The sequence below is a fragment of the Marmota flaviventris genome, chromosome 3 (assembly GCF_047511675.1).
Source record: "Marmota flaviventris isolate mMarFla1 chromosome 3, mMarFla1.hap1, whole genome shotgun sequence".
Lineage (NCBI taxonomy): Eukaryota > Metazoa > Chordata > Mammalia > Rodentia > Sciuridae > Marmota > Marmota flaviventris.
This window is the reverse complement of record NC_092500.1, coordinates 6,081,211-6,099,796: the sequence shown is the minus strand read 5'-3', so window position 1 is coordinate 6,099,796 and position 18,586 is coordinate 6,081,211. Positions and strand designations below refer to the sequence as shown.

The 18,586-nt window shown below is 57.3% G+C and overlaps 1 protein-coding gene and 1 pseudogene across 6 annotated transcripts in view; one reads left to right on the top strand and one right to left on the bottom strand.

The window, feature by feature from the left end:
- Nucleotides 1-446: 446 nt before the first annotated feature.
- LOC114107227 (heterogeneous nuclear ribonucleoprotein A1-like) lies at nt 447-2,141 on the top strand (annotated as a pseudogene).
- A 6,358-nt stretch (nt 2,142-8,499) lies between these two features.
- Ttll1 (TTL family tubulin polyglutamylase complex subunit L1) overlaps nt 8,500-18,586 on the bottom strand; it is a 28,867-nt gene continuing 18,780 nt past the window's right edge. For 4 of the 6 annotated variants that reach the window (XM_071609414.1, XM_027954604.2, XM_027954605.2 and 1 more), the window contains 4 exons: nt 17,742-17,885; nt 14,537-14,623; nt 11,724-11,887; nt 8,790-9,686 (listed from right to left, as the gene is read on the bottom strand). In XM_071609414.1, coding sequence (XP_071465515.1) covers nt 9,386-9,686; nt 11,724-11,887; nt 14,537-14,623; nt 17,742-17,885 — 696 coding nt within the window. In that variant the 3' untranslated portion in view covers nt 8,790-9,385. The other 2 variants (XM_027954606.2, XM_071609416.1) reach the window with 2 other exon arrangements.

Here is an 18,586-nt window from a genome sequence, read left to right as displayed (position 1 = left end):
ATTGGTGCAAATTCTTAGACAGGCACCCCAAGTCCTTCATCATCTTTCCACCCATTCTGAAGCTCTTGAGCTGCTGAGACCAGTGACAAGCAGGTAGCCCCCCCATCGTCCAGCCAGCCCAACTTACAGCTGTGGGGCGTGTCTCATCCATGCTACTTCTCTGGCACTGAGCCTGCACTGTCTTTGTCATTGTTGAATATGCCTTGTAACTCTTTGAGGACAGGCACCATATCTTAAACAAAAGTCATAACAAAAATATTAACTGCTGGGCGTGGTGGCACACGCCTGTAATCCCAGCGTCTGGGGAGGCTGAGGCAGGAGGATTGCAAGTTGAAGGCCAGCCTCAGCAAGTTAGTGAAGCCAGAATTAAAAATAGGTAGTCAGGTCCTTTCTGCCAGTGAACGCCGCCGAGAAAGCATCATTAAAGTCTCTCTTCCTGCTGCCTCATGTCTAAATCAGAGTCCCCTAAAGGGCCCGAACAGCTGCGGAAGCTACTCATCGGAGGGCTGAGCTTTAAAACAACTGATGAGAGTCTGAGAAGCCATTTTGAGCAATGGGGACACTCATGGACTGTGTGGTCATGAGAGACCCAAACACAAAAACACTCAAGGGGCTTTGGGTTTGTCATTTATGCCACTGTGGAGGAAGTGGCTGTGAAAAACCAGCCTCTACCTCAGAGCAAAGCCTGTCCAAGGAAGGGACATGACCTTTGTCCTTGGAAAGACCCACAGAGCACTCCTAGGCACATTCCCACCCTGCTGAGTTGTTTATCTACAAATAACAGGAGAGATCTGCTGTGCCAGGTGTCCCTGACTCAGTCAGGCCAGGTGGGGACCGAGAGTAACCCCCTAGCAGCCACCAATCAGCATGAGACAGGGAAATACCTGGGATGCCAGATGACCCTCCCAGTAGTTTATGGTGTTGGGAAACCATGTAGTTCAGCACGAACACCCCTCTTGGCTTAAACCAATCAGTTCAAATGAATCCCCCTCTTGTAGTAATCAATCACCCCTACCCAACTTGTTCCCGCCAGTGAATGGGCTAATCATGTTTTAGAGTTGTTATTTGATTTTCCCGCGGTGTGTGATGATTTGCTAAGAGATGCTATGATGTATGTGGGGGTCCCTGCCTTCCCCAAAGAGTGTATAAAACTGCCACAAACCCTGGGCTCAGGGCCTCTCAGCGTCACCAGTTGCTGTGTGCGCGGAGGACCCAGCTAGCTGGCAATAAACGCCTCTTTGCTGCTTACATGGATCTTGGTCTCTTGTGTTTTTTGGGGGGTCCCGAATTCAAGCATAACAGCTGCAGCCATGAATGCAAGACCTTGTACACAAGGTGGATGGAAGGTTGTGGAACCTCAGAGGGCTGTCTCCAGAGAAGACTTTCAAAGACCAGGGGCCCACTTAACTGTGAAAAAGATTGTTGTTGGTGGCATTAAAGAAGACATCGGGGAACATCATCTACGAGATCATTTTGAACAGTAGGGGAAATTGAAGTGATCGAAATCATGACTGACGGAGGCAGTGGAAAGAAAAGGGGCTTTGCTTTCGTAACTTTTGATGACCGTGACTCTGTGGATAAGACTGTCATTCAGAAAGACCCTGCTGTGAAGGGCCACACCTGAGACATGAGGAAAGCCAGGTGCCAGCAAGAGATGGCTGGCGCCTCCTCTAGCCAAAGAGGTCGAGGTGGTTCTGCAAACCTTGATGGTGGAGGTGGAGGTGGTGTTGGTGGAAATGACAATTCCGGCCGTGGAGGGAACTTCAGTGGTGGTGGCTTTGGTGGCCGCCGTGATGGTGGTGGCGGCTATGGTGGCAGCGGGGATGGCTACAATGGATCTGGTAATGACGGGAGCGATTCTGGAGGTGGTGGAAGCTGCAGGGATTTGGGCAGTTACAACGATCAGTCGTCAAACTTTGGCCCACGAACGGGGGGACTCTGGAGGCAGAAGCTCTGGACCTTGCGGTGGTAGAGGCCAACATCTTGCCACACCCCGAGACCCAGGTGGCTCTGGTGGCTCCAGCAGCGGCAGCAGGAGCTCTGGCAGGGGCAGAGGTTTTGATACTGCCAGGAAACAGAGCTTCTCAGGAGAGGAGAGCCAGGAAGTGACAGGGAAGCCACAGGTCACAGCAGATTTGTGAACTCAGCCAAGCACCGTGGTGGCCGGGCCTCGCTGCTGCGGTTCAGACAGTGCTCATGTGTGTGGGCCCAGAGCTCTGTATCTGTGACTAATTGTGTAACAGGTTATTTTAGTTCTGTTCTGTGGAAAGCGTAAACATCCCAACAAAGGGTTTAATGTAGACTCTTTTTGGCACCCATGCTGTCGATTGCTATGCAATAGTCTGATCATGACGCTGAATGAACGTGTCCTTAAAAAAAATAGGTAGTCAGGGGAGATAGATAAATTGGGCCAGATGGAGGAAAATCCACCAACTAGTTTTGGTCCCAAAGGTTGGAGACTGCCTGGTGGGAGATTGAAATGTTGATGTCCCCAAAGCCCAGCCAACCGTGGCCTTCCTGAAGAATTGTTAGTGAAGCAGCTCCTCCCACTGCTGACCTGTTAGAGAACTGCTGATTAATTCGCCAGGCCCCTTCCTGCCGGATCACTCCGCCCACCTTTTGGCTTTTCCAGGGCATCTCCCAGTCACACACACAGGATGAGGGGAAAGGAAGGAGATGAGGGAAGAAGGTAAAAGAACAAAGAAAACTTTAGATGTATAAAGGGATGGGACTTCCTCATCCCACGGATTCGGTGTTTTGGGTCCCCTTCTCCCTCAAGGTTGAAGTCTCTTCTAGCCTTTCAATAAAGCTTCTCTGGGGTTATACTTCAACCTTCTGGGAAGCAGGATCATTAGTGAGACCCTTTCTCAAAATAAACAAAATAAAAAGGCTAGGGATGTAGCTCAGTATAAAGTGCCCCTGGGTTCCATTCCTGGTACTCCCCCCTCCCCCCAAAGAAGGCCTTTCTGCAGCCTTTATCTTCCCTTCCTCAGGATGACCGTGTAAGGCAGGTGGGGCTCAGGTTATAATCTCCACCAGGCAGATGAGAAAGCACAGCTCAGAGAGGCTCAGTAACTTGCTGATAGTCACACAGCCAGCAAGCTGCAGGGCAGAGAGAGGGTCCTGGTCTTCTGCTGCCTGATTCTGTCTGTGTCAATACTCCCTGGGCGCTTCCTTGAGCACTTCTGCTTTCCCAGATCGTATACGGCCAGTGAGCACCACTATTTGTCCATCTTCACCCCTGGGTATTGCTGGGTGGTCACTGGGAGCTCAGCCTCAGCCTGTCTTTGACCTTCCCGTACAGAGGTAGCACATGGCAGTCACACTGCCCTTCCCTAGCTGTGTGACTCTGGGGAGTCACAGCCCTTTTCCGGGCCAGCTTCCCCTCTGCCCAGTGAAGGTCTGAACCAGTGGGGGCCAAAAAATACCCCCAGGGCAAGGTCCTGTGGCTCTCCTGCTAGGTGGTGTTTTGTTGGGGAGTTTGGGGACACTAATGCCAGGGCGGTGCTCTGGGCAGAGTCTTGTGGGAGGGGAGAGTTCTCTGGTAGCCTAGGATAAGCCTTGTCCCAGGACAGCCCAGGGCCAGAGCCTGCTGGGGGGGGAGCACCCTGCGGCTTGGACAGTGTCATGCAGGGCCCTGGGGGGTCTTGCTCTTGTCTGTTAATGTTTTGTGCCTTTTTTTAATGTTCAGCAGGAGGACACCATGACACGAGGGTCAGGCCTGCTCATGGTCCTCAGCGCTGCTTTCTGTCATTTGGGGACCACGTCAGAGCCAGGGCTTCCAGTGGGAGGTCTCCCCTGCTGGAACCGTGTCCCTTCCTCACCCCTCACCACCCGACTGTCTGGACGCGTCAGGACAACTGAGACAGAGGTGAACCCGGCAGGCCTGGCCCTCCTCCCCGAGAGGCCCTGCTCTGAGGCCCAGCCACGAGGCCCACCTGGGCACTGTGCCCAGCGGCCTGAGCAGCCTAGAGAGCCGGTCCAGCCGGAATGAAAATCAGCCCAGAAGTGCAGGCTACAGGGGCTCGGGCCTGCAGAGTCCGTGGCCACAGGAGGAGGGATGTCCAGCAGGAGGGAGCCCAGGCGTCTCCCCCCCAGCCCTGTCCTGGAGAGCTCCCTGGGTGCCTGCCACCAGCCCCCGCTGCCTCCACCCCCTTGAGAACCCCGAGAGCCAGGAGGAGTCCGGAAGCACAGGACCGGCCATCAGGTGATCCCTTCAGAGAAGCAGCTCCAGGGCGGGGAGGAAGGCCGCAGCTCTGGGAGAGGAACTGGGAGGAATGGGGGCAGGGTGACATAGGGGACAGCATTCAGTGGCTGAAACCAAGACAATGGATTAAGAGGTGAGGGAGAGGGAAGTCCTGAGAAGGCCCTGAAATCAGACACCAAGGCTCCAAGGGACTTGTACCAGGTGCAGGGACACAATAGCAGCGATCTGGGGACACTGCCTACCCACACAGTGGGGCTGGGAGGAAGTGGAAGCCTGGCACTGGGAGAGGTGGACAGCACAGTGCAGGTGACCACAGTGCTGCGGGGGGCCCCTGCAGGAAGGAGGCAGTGGGCAGGCTCCCAGCTGTCATCCAGGGCCAGCTGGGGGAGGAGGACCCCCTGGATCCTCTCTGCTGACCCCGGGGGTTTCCTGTGGGCTGGAGCAAATGACGGGGGTTAACGATCTAATGTGCAAAGACCCTCTCTCAAGGTCACATTCTGGGGTCTGAGTGAACAGGAGTCTTGGGGAGGGGGAACCTCTTAAACCACACACCTACACCGCAGCCTGACGTCACCAAGGGCCTGAAGGTGATGCCCCTGCAGAATCAGATCCTGTGGGCCAGCTTCCCAGCCTGGTGATGGGGCTCCACAGCTGTGCAGGCCCACCCTCCTGCCCTTCTAATGTGTAGTGTCCCCCCGCCCTGCCCCATGCAGCAGGGCTGTCGATGAGGAGGCTGGTGACGTGGCTGTTGGAGGTACGGTACGTGGTGTCTAGGAGACTGAATCCTTGTCCCTGTGCCTAGAAGGGGCTGCTGATGACAGGGCTGCACAGCAGCCAGGCCACTCTGCCAGGCCACCTGCAAAGCCCTTCCGAGTGCAGCTTCACACCCTACGCCCCTCAAAAATTCACCACCGTCTGAAAAGATCTACTTGAAGTCCCAGGAAGAGCACTCAGACTTTGGCTGGGACAACCTGAGGCATTTTATATAAGAAAATCAAGGTAGTAAACACGTGTTGCGGGGCACATATGGCAGGCAGGGGAAGCCTGTGGCTGCCTGTAGGGGACACTGCAGTCCCCAGCTGGCTCCTGCAAACAGCCCAACAGCTACACCAGGACCCACACCAGGAGCAAGCGTGAGGTAGAACTTGAACTTGCTCCTGGGGAACAAACAGGGAGAATGGCATTGTCCCGTTTACAAAGATCTTCATGGGGCCAGGTGTGGTGACACACGCCTGCCATCCCAGAGGCTTGGCAGAGATAGGGGGACTGCAAGCTTGAGGCCAGCCTCAGCCACTAAGCAAGGCCCTAAACAACTTATTTAAAAAGTTAAAAAGGGCATGGGGATGTGGCTCAGTGGTTAATGGCCTTTGGGTTCAATCCCCAGGACCAAATAACACAGAACAGATGTTAATTGCATGATGGGCTTCATTTTCTGTTCTAAAGCTGGCAACACTTCATCCCACAAATAGAGAAGAAGGCCGAGTTTGACTTTAAAGCATTTGTAGCTGGAATGAAACCAGAGAAGACCGAGCATATCTTCCTTTACAAACATGGTCTCCTAGAGCCGGCCTGCAGCTCGGGGCCCATCCTCCGAGAAACAGGAAACAAAGCCAATGTGCTCTTACTGGCTCACAGAGGGTCCTGAAAACCCCCAGGGTGCTCCATTTGGGCACAGCTCATGTTAAATGACATAGTGAACACCTGTGGGTGCCTGGGTATGGGTGCCCAGGGTCCAGGGTGCCGGGCCTTGGCTCCAGCCCTGGCGGGGAGCTGCCCAGGGTCCCGGTGGAGAGTGGTGATTTGAATCATGGTCTGACTCCCTCATGGCTGCTTTTGCGCTGGGAACTGCCTGTGCAAAGGTGCAGGTTAAGGTGGCCCCGTTGCTATGGTGATGTCTGGCCAGAGGCGGCTAGGTGTGAAGGCGGGCAGCTGTACCAGTCGGAACCTTGGGCTCAGTCACCAACTCCCGGGAATGGAGAATTCTGAGCATAACAAGGTGACCCTAATGTCTCGCCAGGCCCACGTCCTTCATGTTGTCTGTTTTGCTGAAACTTTCCCACAAAGAACCTTTTAATGAAACCCCCATAATGAACGTGCTGAGCTAGCTTTGGGTCAGTGGAGCTCCATCAGAGCTTGGCTGTCCACCTGGCCCAGCTTTCTCTGTGTGTCTGTCTTTTCTTCATCCCCATCGCCCCTCATCCAGTTTCTCCCCTGAATTCACGGCCGCGGCTGAGAGCAGTGAAGAGAGGGCCGGGCAGTCCCTGCAGCAGATCCCGCCTGACCCCGGGATCAGCTGATGCGGGGCGGGCAGGAGGCCGCAGAGTGGAAGTGGCACCTAGAGGGAGCTCACCACCCACCTGGGGGAAGGATGACCTCTAGAGAAGGGTCCAGGGAGGGTGGGGCTGGAGGACAGTGCACAGAGAGGAAGTTTTTGGCAAGTGAAGGGCAGGAGCCCAGGGCCGGGCGGCCTCCACCCTCCCCAGCACAGGAGCTGGTGGAGCTAAAGGACCACGGGCCTGGGACAAAAGGCCGCAGGACAGAAAAAGCCCGTGGACTCGGGGTGGAGCCCTAAGATGGGATGGGGCGTGGGCTGGGACGGTGGGCCCTCCAGCAGTGGCCCAGGCGTCGGGGGGAGCGGGGACTCGGTGAGGAGGCTGCCCAGGGCTCAGGCGGCAGCCCAAGCCATGCTGGGAGCAGGCGCGCGAGGAGCTGAGCCTGGGAGAGGCCCGACCCGTCAGAAACGGAGAAAATGACCAGCTGGTGCCGCCCTGGGCCCGGGCCCAGCCCATCAGGAAGGGAAATAGAGGGAGGGTGGTGGCAGAAAACAGGCTGTCATCCTGGGCCAAGAGAGTCACTGCCGGAGCTGGGCCGGGTGACAAGCAGCACTGACCCCAGCTCACACGCTCCTGAGGCCGAGGACACCGCACGGTCCCCAGCTGTGTGCTGGGCACTGTGCAGAGGAAACATCTGGTCACTCGTGGGACAGCCAATGTCTGACGCAGACCCCAGCCGCGCCTCTCACCCAGCAACAGCCATCAGCAACTAGCACTCTCTTCTAGCTGCCCGGGCCACCCTCGTCATCAGAGAGGAGACCGAGGTCAGCACCCGGAGTCCACCTTCCCCCAGGTCAGAAGCAGCAGGGAGAAGCAGCGGGTGGGGAGGTTAACCGCGGCGCGGCCCACACTGCATTTCTGAAGCAAAACAATGAACTCCCCTCTTTTGGTGCTAGGGATCAAATCCACGGGTGCTTCCACCACTGGAACATGTCCCCAGCCATTTTTATTTTGTTGAGACAGGACTCACTCAGTTGCTCAAGCTGGCCTCAAACTTGCAATCCTCCTGGCTCAGCCTCCCCAGCCTCTGGGATTACAGGCCTGTGCCACCCCTCCCAGCTTAACCCCCTTTCACTCACACGAGGAAGGACGCCTATGCTGTCCGGGGTGGCCTGGGGGCTCTCAGTCAGCCCGACCCAGGGACCCAGGACCCGGCACAGTGCCCTGAGAACAAACCCCAAGCCCCGCCCCTGACCTGGGAACAGAGGGAGGCGGAGCTTTCAAGATAGTGACTCAGTTAGTCCAAGGGTGGGATGGGACCCTGAGAACAGGGCTCTTAAAGAACCCCTCCCACCTCCGGAGCCATCGATGCATCCGTCCGTCAGTCTCCCAGGTGGGCTCAGGTCCTTCCCTGTTTCTCCTTAAGACCCTGGAGTCTGGGGAGGCTCCATGGACGTCACGTGGCCCGTCCCCGCTGATGGCTGCCAACAGTACTCAGGAACCCAGATGCTGGCGCCACAGAAGCCATTAGCGGGAACGGTCTGTGCTGGTCTCCAAACCTGGGGTGACAGAAACAGGTCTCTCCTGAGAGCACCCTGACCAAGGCCTCTGCAAATGATGGTCGCCTCCAAAGGTGAAAGGAACGAAGCTGAAGCTGCCGTGTGGCGGGACCCGGGGCTCCCTGGGCGCAGCGCCACTCGGGGAGGTGATAAGGGTGGCCTTCCAACTCGTCTGTAGTGGGGTTTTGTACTGAGGATTGAGCCAGGTGCACTCTACCCTGAGCGACACCCCCAGGCCTTTCTGTTTTTTGAGACAGGTATTGCTAACCTGAGTTGCTGAGGCTGGCCTCGAGCCTGCAGTCCTCCTGCCTCGGCCTCTGGAGTCTCTGGTGAGGGCTGCAACATCACCCGCCTCATAACTGTCATAACCAGCTGAGTCCCAGCTGCACTCTTACTGTTTGTCAAAAGGGCTAGTTCCACACGTCCATGCCAGTTCTTTTGCCCTCATGAAACAGACACCTTGACCTTCCAAATAAGTGCTTTATTATTTACAGGCTCAGGAAAGAGGACTCTAGAAAAAAGGAAATTCCAAAATAGGTCTTAGGCCTTCAGTGGGGTCTGGGAAGGGGGTCGTCTTGACAAGGCCCAGCGGGGCTTCCTTCTTGCTGGTGGTCACTTCCAGGTGGAGAGGACGGATCGTCCTGAGTCTCTTGTGCGGCCTGCCCTGGGCCCCAGGGGCTGCCCCGGTCGACTTCTGAGCTCCCGGTCGGCCCCATCGCCCTGGGCCAGCTCCTCGTCGTACCTGGAAACAGACCATCTCCAGGATCACAGCGGGCTCTGCACACATGTCACCGGGAAGCAGCAGGCCTGACCCCTGACCCCAGTCCCACCTCGCCCAGCTCCAGCCCCGCTGCCCACAGGCCACAGCCTCGAGGACCACGCGGTTCAACTGCTACTGAGGACAGGGCCCTGTCCCACCCTGCAGTGGACATTTTAACAGGTCCCCAGACAGATGCTGGCAATGAACACAAATGAGACACCACAGGTTAGCCCCGTGCAGTGACGGGAGGCCCCGCGTCTCCAAACCCTCTGTCCAGCACCCCTGGTAGGGGCCAGAGGCTGACAGGAGGGGACCAGCTCAGGCGCACACCTCCAGCAGGACCTCTTATGCCCCTCCAGGTCCTCGCCGCCTGGTTTCCAACGCTCACCAGCACGGGCAGTGCCAGGGCGAGCGGCGTGAGTGGGGCGGGAAAGCGCCTGGCGTCTGTAGGAGCTGGACGGAGCCTGGGTGCCCTGTGCCAAACGGCATCAGAGCAAGTCCCTGCCCTTCTGCCGCAGTGGGGCCCCTCCAAGGTCCCTCAGGTGGAGAGATGCTGCCCACCCCTCCCATGACTGCCCACTACTCTCTAGCTCAGACCCAGGCCGTGGCAGAGCTGGGGTGTCACCCAGGACTCCGTATCCCTAACGCAGAGCTTCCTCCTGCCGCCGCTCGTGGTTAAGTGCGTCCTGCCCGCGGACCCTCGGTCATCTGTGGACTCTGCACCACCCCAAAAAGGGCCAAGGGGGCCGGTCTGCTGCAGGCTGCATTCTGCGGGCTCCTGGCCAAGGGCGTGCTTCTGCCTCAGGGTCATTCCCAGAACCAGAATCCGCGGGTGCAGGGGGTCTGTCTCAGAAACGCTTGGGTGGAAGGACGCCTGCGCTGTGCTCCTGGTGGCAGACGGGGCGGTTGTGCAGGGAGGGAGAGGCCCGGGCACCCCTGCTCCCCACATGGCAGACTCCACAGGGCCCACTCTGCGCTGGGGTAGGACAGCAGGACACCCCACCAGGTGCTCCTCTCCTCCCAGCCTGGTAAGGGAGCCCCTCTGCACAGGGCCAGCACCCCTGTCCCTGGAGACTGCTACGGCCCCCAGACACCCCATCCACAGGCTACCACCCTATGGCTTGCTGGGCATCTGCATCACTGACTGAGGGCTGCAGTGACGCTTCCTGTGTCTCCTGGCCACCCCTAGCACTTGGCAAGGCGGGTGGGCAGAACTGCTGAAGGAGTGGACAGGACCACACTCGGCCCATGAGGATGGAAGCCTGTGCCACGCGGCCTGAAAACTACAGCAACTGAGCACACCTGGCTGGCGAGCGGCTGGGACCAGGCGCTGTCCCCCAAGAGCTGTGGCACCTGGGGAGCAAACGGAACCCAGACAGAGCCAGGCGGTGTCTATGGCCCTTCCTATTCAAAAGCCTCTCTTCTGGGTTTTGACAGGCAGAACAGTTACCATTGTTTGTTTGTTTTGCGGTACAGGATGGAGTCCAGGATCTTGCACTCTGCCCTTGAGCTACTTTTTATGTTTTGGTTGAGGCAGGGTCTGCTCGATTGCTGAGGCTGGCCTTGAACTTGCGATCTCCCTACCTCAGTCTTCCCCGTCACATCACGTCACGTCACGGGGATTTCAGGTTTGCGCCGCCGCACCTGGCTACTGTCTGGGTTCTAAATGTATTTTTTTGGGGTGCGAGGGGTGTTTTTAAAGGCTGTGGAACCAGAGCTGGCAGCTCAGACAGACTCTTGGGGGCAGATGCACAAGGCTGGCGTTGTGGTGCCAGGCAGGGGACAATCTGGGGGCAGCAAGAACACCTGTTTCTGGGCAGCCCCAGTGTGACCCTGGCATATGAACCTATGCTGCCAGCCTCCCGCTCTTCACACTGAAAGGTGGCCGTGAGCACTGGCAACATGCAGCACAGGGCCTGGCGCGGGGACAGGGCAGACGTTGGGGACAGAAGCCCCTCTTGCCACAGAGCCCTTCTCTCCACTCTGCACCGGCCCTGCTCAGCAGCCGGGCCATAACGGACACCTGCAGGTCCTGGGCAGGAGCTAGGACTGCCTCCACACAGGAGCCCGTGCCACCTCATAGCTGGGGGAAGAGGGTGGCTCAACAGACGGGTGACCTTCTTCTTCTCTACAACTAAAAGCAGGGGCCTTACCTCTGCTCCTCGGCCTGGACGTGGAGCAGCTGGCCCATCCCCTCAAGGAGGTCACAGGCTGGAGGGGCACAGAGCCCACCCATGTGTTCCCAACCCACCAGCCTCCCTGCCACCCTGAGCAGGACCGAAGGGGGACCCCTAGGCCCTGGTGCTCCTGGCAGACCCCCCTCATATTGTCCCCACCCTACAGCTCCCATTGCAGAGCCACAGATCTGAGCCCGTGGGGGTCCCCTGCAGCTGACATCTGTCATCTCACACCACCCTTGGTTCCCACGCTGCCAATCCAAAGCGGCCCTGGCCAGGGCCCATTCTGCTGCGCTTCTAGACTCTCCATCCATCCTCAGCAACCTCCATGCAGTGCCGGGTCCATCTTTTCATGTCACAGCATGAGGGGACCACTTCAGGGGGACTCCTCTCCTCAGGGGCTGGGAGGGCGTGGGAAGGAGCGTGTGGAGCGCGCGGCGAGCCCTCGGAGGCCGGCCACGAGAGGCAGCTCCCTCCAGCTGCAGGATGGCTCCTGGCTCCAGTTGACGAGGTGCCCATGGACAGGAGCTCCTCGGCATCACACAGCCCTGAGGGGGCGCCCAGGGCCAGGTCCACCCTGCTCCCAGCTGTCCCAGAGCCCCCAGTGCCTGAGCAGAACACCAGCCTAGCTTTCCTGCTCGGCCGTGAGCCCCGCCGCGGCATCGCGAATGAGACAGTCTGCCTCCGACACCCACGCGGGGCCTTGGCACACCTCAGGGGACGACTGCAGGGCCACACGCGACTTACAGAATTTCGTAATTCCCAAGAACTTCCTTTGGAGGGGACTTGTTCCATTTGCAGTCTGGGATTTCGCCGTTGGGGACGGCGATGTTGAGGGTGTCGTTAATGAGGTTGTACTTGAGGATTCGATCGTTGGCAGTGCTGGAGGTGAGGGATGGGGACGCGTTTACCTAAGAGAGGAAAACCACAGTCTGCACCGTGCCCTCGCTCCTCCAGGCCCGCAGGAGAGGACACGGCTGCCACCCGGTTTAGGTGGCCGTCATGACTGAATATGACTTTATGATGCTTCACTAACATTATTTAATGTTCCCGTCTTGTACGGGGAACATTTTGTAATCTAATTTTATTAGCTGTTAGATAAAGCAGAACTGATTAGGATTAGAATCCTCAAATCAGCTATCACACCCATAAAACCCTGGGGTCAGCATAAATATAACTTTATGTCACCTCAGATCACACTCTGCTATGTCCTAAGTACCAAAAGCCACCCAGAACCAGATCAATGGCCCAGAGGACCCTGACCACACAGCAGGGTGGGGTTTGAGGTAAAGGAAAGACCTTCCTTTTTTATAAAAGAGCCACACCTCACCAGGAAGCAGCACTCTGACTCCAGTGGGGACCCACTGACACACAGGAGCGGGTCCCCCAAAACCTCTGAGCACTGAGGCAAGCCCCAAACCCCACAGGTGAAATGCAGACGTTCACCCCTGGAGAGACCCAGCCTCAGCTCACAGCCGATTTACTCCTATTTTAGGTGTGGTTCTAATGACCTTGGTTAGCCCCCAGGCCCTGGGGGACAGAGGCAGCAGACCTGTGATGAGTCAGGTTTCTCCCAGTCAGAGAGCAGCTGGCCCATCCCCTCCAGGAGGTCACAGGCTGGAGGGGCACAGGACCTGCGTGGCTGGCAGGGGGTCTACTGTAGATACTATCAGGAATCCTGGTATCTCAGCTGCCTTTAAAATTACCACTGTAGGCTGGGGACAGAGGTGTATGCCTATAATCCCAGTGGCTCAGGAGGCTGAGGCAGGAGGATCAAAAGTTCAAAGCAGCCTCAGCAACTTAGTGAGACCCTGTCTCACATACCAGCTAAGTGCTCTACCACTGAGCCACAACCCAGTAAGACACTGTCTCCAAAAATAAATAGGACTGGGGATGTGGCTCAGTGTTTTAAGTGCCCCTGGGTTCAGTGCCCAAATCAAAAAAAAAAATTAAAAATAAGCTGGGCGCGGTGGCACAGGCCTGTAATCCCAGCAGCTCTCGAGGCTGAGGCAGGAGGATCTCAAGTTCAAAGCCAGCCTTAGGAAAAGCAAGGCCCTAAGCAACTTAGCAAGACCCTGACTCTAAATAAAATATATTTAAAAAAGGGCTGGAGATGTGGCTCAGTAGTTGAGTGCCCCTGGCTTCAATTCCTAGTACAAATAAATAAATAATAAAAATCATGGGCTGAGGATGTGGCTCAAGCGGTAGCGCGCTCGCCTGGCATGCGTGTGGCCTGGGTTCTATCCTCAGCACCACATACAAACAAAGATGTTGTGTCCGCCGAGAACTAAAAAATAAATATTAAAAAAAAATCAATTAATCAATAATTTTTAAAAGAAAAGAAATAAATAATGGTCCAGCTGGATATGGTGGTACATGCCTATTAATTCCAGCTACGAGGGAGGCTGAGGCAGGAGAGTCGCAAGCTTGAGGCCAGCCTGGGCAACTCTCTGTCTCAAAAAAAAAAAAAAAAAAGAAAAAGAAATTAAAAAGGGCTGGGGGTGTGGCTCAATGGTAGAGCACCCCTGGGCTCAAATCCCAGTGCCACACATACATATGAAACAGAAAAAAATGGCTACATTTAGGATCCTAGCGCATCAAGGAAAGCTTGGCTCCCATTCAAGATACTCCGTTTAAGATGCAGGAAAAAAGCACACGTTATACTCCTACCCCCTACCCCCCCACCGCCCCCAACACACAGAGCTTTGGCAGCAGAGCAAGTGAGGTCCCTGGAAAACCCCGGAACACAGCCAGCCTGTGCACAGGAATCTGGGCTCTTCCAACAGCCGCTGGGGGGTCTCTGACTTTCCTAACCCCCAGCCCCGCCCCACGACTCAGGAGGACCCAGGGCTTCCTGGCCTGAGCTCCACCTCCACAGGAGCCTGGTGAGGAGACCCTCTGAGCGAAACGTGGCCAAGAACCCGCAGAGCACAGAGCTGGACGCTTTCATTCCCACAGCATGCTCAGAGCCGGCTCAGCACCTGGGCAAGGTGAGCAGGAAGCTCAGGCCTGCTGTGCAGCGTGGCCTGTCACCAGGAAAGGGCCCTCTGCACAGCAGGGCGCATGTACCCCTGCGTCCCTGGCACAGCCACCATGAGTCCTCCCTACTCCTGGGAACAGACAGATCAACCCACTTCCAAACTGCCTTCCTACAGGCCCAGGAAGAGCGAGAGCTTCCCTGACCTCTGGACAGCAGGCTCCTGCTGACAGAGCGCTTCGTGGTTTGGAGCCCCCTCTCTGGAGAGGAGCGGCCCCCACGAGGACTCAAGGGTCAGGGTGCAGGGCTGCTGGAGCACCAACAGCCTTGAAGCTCCCGAGGCTTGAGGGTCCCGGTCACCAAGCTCTGCGCTCATCTGGAGAGGGACCCCAGCCCCACCGCACTCCCAGCTGGGGCTCAGAGGAGAGATGGGTCCGGGGTGCACTCCTGACTGCCCAACCCGAGCCTCTGTCCCAGTCCTCCTGCCCAGCCTGGTGAACGCTGGCCGGGGCCGCTGGGCGCATGCTGGGCAGCCTGAGGGCGGGCTGCGTGAGGCGAGCCCAGTGCAGGCGTCCCCAGTTACCTCGATCAGCCAGGGCTTCAGCTTGTCGTCGATGATGATGTCGTAGCCGTAGCACTCGAAGCAGTGCTTGTCATTGTTCATCACCGGCTGCGGGGGAAGAGAGAGCAGTTACCCAGCTGGCGTCACACCTCAGGCCTCCCACAGTCTGGCTTCCTGTGACCAGGCTCCTCCCTTTGTTCCTGGGGCTTAGAGATGGAACCTGCCTCCACCCAACAGGGACCAGGGAAGCAATAACTGTCTCCACATCCTGCTCGCCAGAAGCTCCCCACGGTCAGCCCTGAATGTCCGCCAGCGTGAGACTGTCCTGAGCCGCACAAGTCCAGCCTGGGCACTGGGGAGAAGGCCCACGCAGCCTGCACAGACACACGCTGGCCACCAGAGGGTTCCACTTCCTCCCAGCCCTGCGCCACCTGAGTGTCCCACTAGGAAGCTCTGCTTCCAATGATGAGTCAGTCTACTCGCTTACAGTTTCTCAGGGTCCTTGTGACAATCAGTCCCATTCCACTTCCACATCCCTCACCTAAACTACTCCAAGAATGTTAGAAACAACCCAGCTGGGTGTGGCGCACGCCTGGAATCCCAGCAAACTGGGAGGCTGAGGCAGGAGGATCACAAATTCAAGACCAGAAGCAGCAACTTAGCAAGGCCTTAAGACACTTAAAAAGGGGAGGGGGGGTGCTCAGTGATTAAGTACAAACAAAACAAACCAACCCAGCTCCTTGCTCACTGTGCAGATTCCTGGGTCCTCCCGCTGGACACCACCCACTAGGAGTGGCCCAGGGTCAGTAGTGTCACATGCCCTTAGGGGATTCTTGTGCACCCCATCAGTGAACCCCAGAGACAAGCAGGTGAGGCCTTTTCATCCCTTGGTGTCAAGTGGCTCTGCTTAAACAAAACCCTTGATTTCAGTGGAAAGTCTCAGGGGACCCAGCCTGGGACCCCTCCTCACTCACTGAGGGAGGGAAGCTGGGCGGCAGTGGGTGGCTTCCTGGTGGAATCCTGACATCAGCAGTCTTTCTTGGTCAACCAGCCAGCTTTCCTCAAAGCCCCACCACTCCAGGGGGGTCTGCAGTGGCTGGAAGCAACTGAGAGGACAGCTTGGCCAGGACGCACCCCGGATTATTCCTGTAATCCCAGCCATTCGGAGCTAAGGCAGGAGGACCCTAAAGCCAAGGCCAGCCTCAGCAACTCAGCAAGACCCTGTCCCCAAACCAAAAACTAAAAAAGGCCGGGGTGTGGCTCAGTGGTAGAACCACCCTGAGTTCAGTCGCTGGCACCAGGGGAAAATAAATAGACAAATAATGGCACCTTGGCTGGGGTTGTGGCTCAACGGTAGAGCACTCACCTAGCATGTGCGAGGTCCTGGGTTCGATTCTCAGCACCACGTAAAGATAAATAAATAAAATAAAGGTACTGTATCCAACTACAATTGAAAAATACATATTAAAAATAAATAATAGCACCTAACTCCTCTGGGTCAGTAAGGTGACCTCGGGGCACTGTTCACAAGCCCCATGACACTGGTGTCTGGCTCAGCTCACTGATGTAAGTCTCAGACTCAGAACAGGCAGGTACGAGGCTTAAAGCACAGCTGAGCTAGCACCCCCTCACGACCTGCCACCGAGCCAGAGGGACAGGCTTCTGTCAACGCAGCAGGAAGGTGTGGAACTGGGTCCCCAAGACGAGTGCCAGCAATGACCCAGCTCCTGGGTCTTTCTCCTCCGAATTGTCAACACAAACCAATGATGAAGCCCGCGATCAACCGCACAGCGCTCAGAGCTCCTTGGAGAGCAGGAAGTACATCACTCTAGACCTGGAAAGGCCCCAGGTCACCTTTTCCTGTCTCAGGCCTTCTTCAGGTGACTTCTGTGAAGTGCCTTTCCAGCCGCACAGGCAGGAGGGGGCGGCCCACACTCCAGGAGGTCTCCCTGGGGGTCTCCATGGAGGTCTCCACTGGGGTCTCCAATGGAGGGTTGCAGACGCGCCCCACGCTCAGCCCAAGCCTCTGGGCACAGCGACTTCACACACCTGCGCTCGCGGCAGGGCTCCTCCCCAGGCCCTCGGTCTGCGGGCCGCGTGCTGCAGCCTGGCTGTGGTTCTTTGGCTCTTCAACTTGATTTCTTAAGCTTCTGAAGATTTTTCTTTAATATGTTTTTTAGTTGTAGGTGGACAGAATACGCGAGCCACAACCCCAGCCCCACTTCTGAAGATTTATAAAGTACCTTTCTTAAAAGACTAGGATGTGAGGGGCTGGGGATGTGGCTCAAGCGGTAGCGCGCTCGCCTGGCATGCGTGCGGCCTGGGTTCGATCCTCAGCACCACATACATACAAACAAAGATGTTGTATCTGCCGAAAACTAAAAAATAAATATTAAAATTATCTCTCTCTCCCTCTCTCTCTCTGTCTCTAAAAAAACAAAAGACTAGGATGTGGCCGGCACCCTCCAACAATTTCCATGGCTACGTGTCCTCGGTCCCACACCTGAGTGGGGGAGGGCCCGTCAGAGGCCAGCTCAGCAGCAAGACCATGAGCCCAGGTGGAGGGACCCAGTCTCCGGTGAGGGCCTCGGCAGTGGGCTGGTGCCTCCCGACCCTCACTGGTGAGGTGGAGGACTGCCGGGCCTTGAGCCAGTGCCAGGCCCTCCGCTTTCTAGCTCTAGGGCTCGAGCCCCCGTTTTCTCGTGCGTCAAGTCGGGGTGATCAGACACCTCAGAGATACCATCTGTGAAGCCCTGAACGTGAGGGCCAGCACCAGGGGCTCTAAGTACTCTTCCTCTCCCCCCTCAGGGCAGGTGCGCGCTTGCTTCAGAGCAACACAAGCAGCAAACAGAAGGGCGGAGGAGGAGCAAGTGAGCTCTAGATGTTCATGGAGCAGCGGAGACTGCAGCCAGACAGGAGGGTCCACCTCCATCACTCGCTTCCCACAGAAACATTCACCCGGAGCCAGTGGGCACAGGGAGGGCCGAGGATGGTGTCGGGGCGCCTGGGCTGCCGCAAAGGATGCAGGGCCTGTGGCCACACGTGGGAAGCTGGACGCAGCTCACTGAGCAGCGACGCCCTGAGGGGGCCTCTGGCTGACCCGCAGACATGAGGACGTGAACGCGGGTATTTTAGCAAAACAACAAGAGCAGCCCGGTGGTGAGCACGGCCAGCTCCTGAGGGCCTTCATCCCGGTGCCCACCTGGCCCCTGAACCTGGCACTCACCGCCACAGCCTTCAGGGACTGCACGATGATCCAGTGGATCTCGTCAAACAGCTTGCTGGTCACCTCCTTGCCGCGGGTGCTCTCCAGGTACAGCCGCAGGTTGCTCACGGTCCACTTGCCCCCGTGGATGTGGTTGTAGTCCTCCTAGTGACAGAAAACGGGGACAGGGCACCTTCCAGCAATGCACCTGAGGAACCCAGCCACCTGCTCTCTCGTCCCTCCAAGGTCATTCGAGTGCCTTCTGGGTGTGGGCAGATGGGTTCCCTGCCTGGCAGAGCTCTGAGCCTCCTAAAGTCCAGCGCTACAGTATTCTCATAACCGACCTCACAGCCCATGTTGTGGAGGGCCACCCAGGCCCCCTTCAAGACCAGAGCGCTCCTGCCCCGGCAGAGACCCTCCAGGAAGCTGCCTCATCCAAGGTCATGCCTGGCAGGGCCTGGCGGATGCCAGCGTGGGCCCTCTCCCTGCTCCTGCACAGTTAGGTGGGCACCCAGCTCCACAGCGCCACCTGGTGCCAGCTGGCGCCTCTGCTGCAGCTGCGTTTGCTCCCCTGGCAGTGCCCTGGCCTTGCCCACCTCCCTGCTTCACGTGCTGCTCCTGAGGATGAGCCCCACACCTCCTGCCCGCAGATCTCTGCCTCAGTCTCTCACCTGGAAAAGCCAGGCCAAGACACATGTGTGCTAGGCCCTACACTCAAAAACACCATGCGTGGCCGGGCGCACGGCACATGCCTGTGATCCTAGTGACGTGGGAGGCTGAGGCAGGAGGACTGCAAATTCAGGGCCAACATCACTTAGCAAGGCCCTGTCTCAAAATAAAAAAATAAACAAATTAGCAGGGCTGGG